At 66.6% G+C, this 2,004-nt stretch overlaps 1 protein-coding gene across 1 annotated transcript in view; it reads right to left on the bottom strand.

Moving 5' to 3' along the window:
* Positions 1-2,004, bottom strand: part of ICOSLG (inducible T cell costimulator ligand) — a 17,063-nt gene that overhangs the window by 2,323 nt on the left and 12,736 nt on the right. Inside the window, exons 5-6 of the mRNA XM_023521135.1 lie at positions 1,740-1,998; positions 205-394 (exon numbers count right to left, since the gene is read on the bottom strand). Coding sequence (XP_023376903.1) covers positions 205-394; positions 1,740-1,998 — 449 coding nt within the window. The remainder of the gene's footprint in view (positions 1-204; positions 395-1,739; positions 1,999-2,004) is intronic.

The raw sequence follows: 2,004 nt of genomic DNA, 5'->3' as shown, positions 1-2,004 counted from the left end.
GTCCTGCCCTCCGATTCGGAGGCCGCCCTTCCCGCCCCAGACCTGCGAGCTGGTGTCGGGAGCCCGGGGCCCAGACCGTGGCCGCAAACCCCCATCCGGACGTGAACACTGCCAGACCGCACCCCAAGGGGACCGACCCCTCGCAGAGCTTTTAAACGTCCTGAGAACGGCGAGAACGCTCACTCCCGCCCGACACGTGCCGGCCACGGGCTCGCGCCCCGCCTGGTACCTGCATAGTGCCGGCAGGGCAGGCGCTGGCTCCGGCACGCCCAGCCCACTGTCACCGCCACCGCGACCAGGCCCAGCACGAGCACGGCCACCAGGGCGTTGGACTTCCCCTCGCGGGCGGTGCCGCCAGGCTCCGTGATGCTGCTTTTGGTTCCCGTGGATGTTCCTATTAGAAAGAGGGGCAGATGTCGAGATGGGCCAGTGGGGGGGGACGGTGTGCGGGGCACCGGCCCCGGAGCGCCGCCCTGCGCCGGCGTGTGGCGTGTGGACACGAGGCTGAACGGAGGCCTCCCCTTGCAGGGGGGAAGGCCACACCTCACTCCACCCGCGTCACATGTGACCCCGCCACCCTGGGGAGGGGCGTGGCGGGAAGGAGGTTTCCCCCCGCTTTTCACATTTAACTTAATCATTTAACTTTTCTAGTTTTTTGTCAAATTCATGTAACATGAAATTAACCACTTCGAGGTGAGCGGGTCGGTGGCATGCAGCACACTCACGAGGTCGTGCGGCCGCAGCCATTCTCGGACTCCAGGACTTTTTTGTCATCCGAAGGGAGACCCCATTCCCATCAGCAGCCGCTCCCCACCCCGGGTCTGGGCATGGGGGCTTCCCGGGGTGTCCCACGGGGTGTCCCACGGCGGAGCCGGGGTGCGGCCGCTGCCTCAGGAGGGCCTTCCGGCTCCCCTCCCCGCTGCTGGCTGGGCTGCTCCGCCAGGGAGGATGCTGGCTGGGAGGCGGAGGTGGCCTCTTCCGTGCAGCCCTTGTCCCGGTCCCTTCAGGCTCAGAGACCCTGACCGATGAGTCACAGGGCTGCCCCGACTTGGGGAAGGACTGTGTCCAGGTCTGCAGGAGTTCCTGGTGGTGGGGCCCGCGTCACGGCCTGTGACCTGAGCAGGCTCACAGGGCCCACGCTCAGGGGCCTGTGCCTGGTGCGATGCTCTGCTGCCGCCAGCCGGCATCCTCACTCCTGACCCAGAAGCTCTGCCCTCCTTCCCACTGTGCACTGGGGCCCGCAGGTTACGTGATGGGCACCCTTTCTTGCAGCAGGCAGGGCCCAGGGACCCCGCGGCCTCTGTGGGGGAGTCAGCATCTGTGCCCTCCCATGGGAAGGCCCCCTATCGTGGGGGGTCTGGCCTTCCCAGGGGGCACATGCCCAGAGGCAAAGAGCTTGGGTAGGGGCTGTGCAGGCCTGGGCTTCGATCCCAGCACTGTCGCTGCCTAGGCCTGGGGCTTCTGAGGCATCACAAAGGCCTCCAGAGCCTTGGTCCCTCATCTGCGAAACAGGCTACCAAACTGGCCCGTGAGTGACCACTAAGTTGCATGGTTGCAGGGAGCGCCCGGCCCGGCGCACCCCAGACGCAGGATCGCGTCAGAGTGCCTGACTGTCCTCTCTGCTCCAGCCCCCGCCGGTCACCTCACAGGGACTCTGTCTTCTGCCCGTGAAGATCTCTCGGGTCACCCGGGCCCCCGCCCTGGGCTGGGGCCGGCGTGCAGACCCTGGTGGGCCGTACCTGTCTTGGCCTGGCTGCTGACCGTCAGATTCTGGTGCAGAAGCACATTCTCGATGCAGCAGCCAACGTCCAGGTTGGGGGTCCGGGGGACCCTCAGCACGCTGACCACGTCGTACAGGCCCCGGCTGTTCAGGGAGACCGAGCTGTTGTGCAGGGCCTTGCTCAGCAGGCTGTTGTCCGTCCTGTTGATCCAGTACACGTTGGGCCTGGGGTAGCCGTCCGTCGACCTACACGTGAACGTGAGCTCCTCATCCTGGTCCTGGGG

Source organism: Pteropus vampyrus, unplaced genomic scaffold, assembly GCF_000151845.1.
Source record: "Pteropus vampyrus isolate Shadow unplaced genomic scaffold, Pvam_2.0 Scaffold296, whole genome shotgun sequence".
Taxonomy (NCBI): Eukaryota; Metazoa; Chordata; class Mammalia; order Chiroptera; family Pteropodidae; genus Pteropus; species Pteropus vampyrus.
This window is presented reverse-complemented; position numbering and strand designations above follow the sequence as displayed.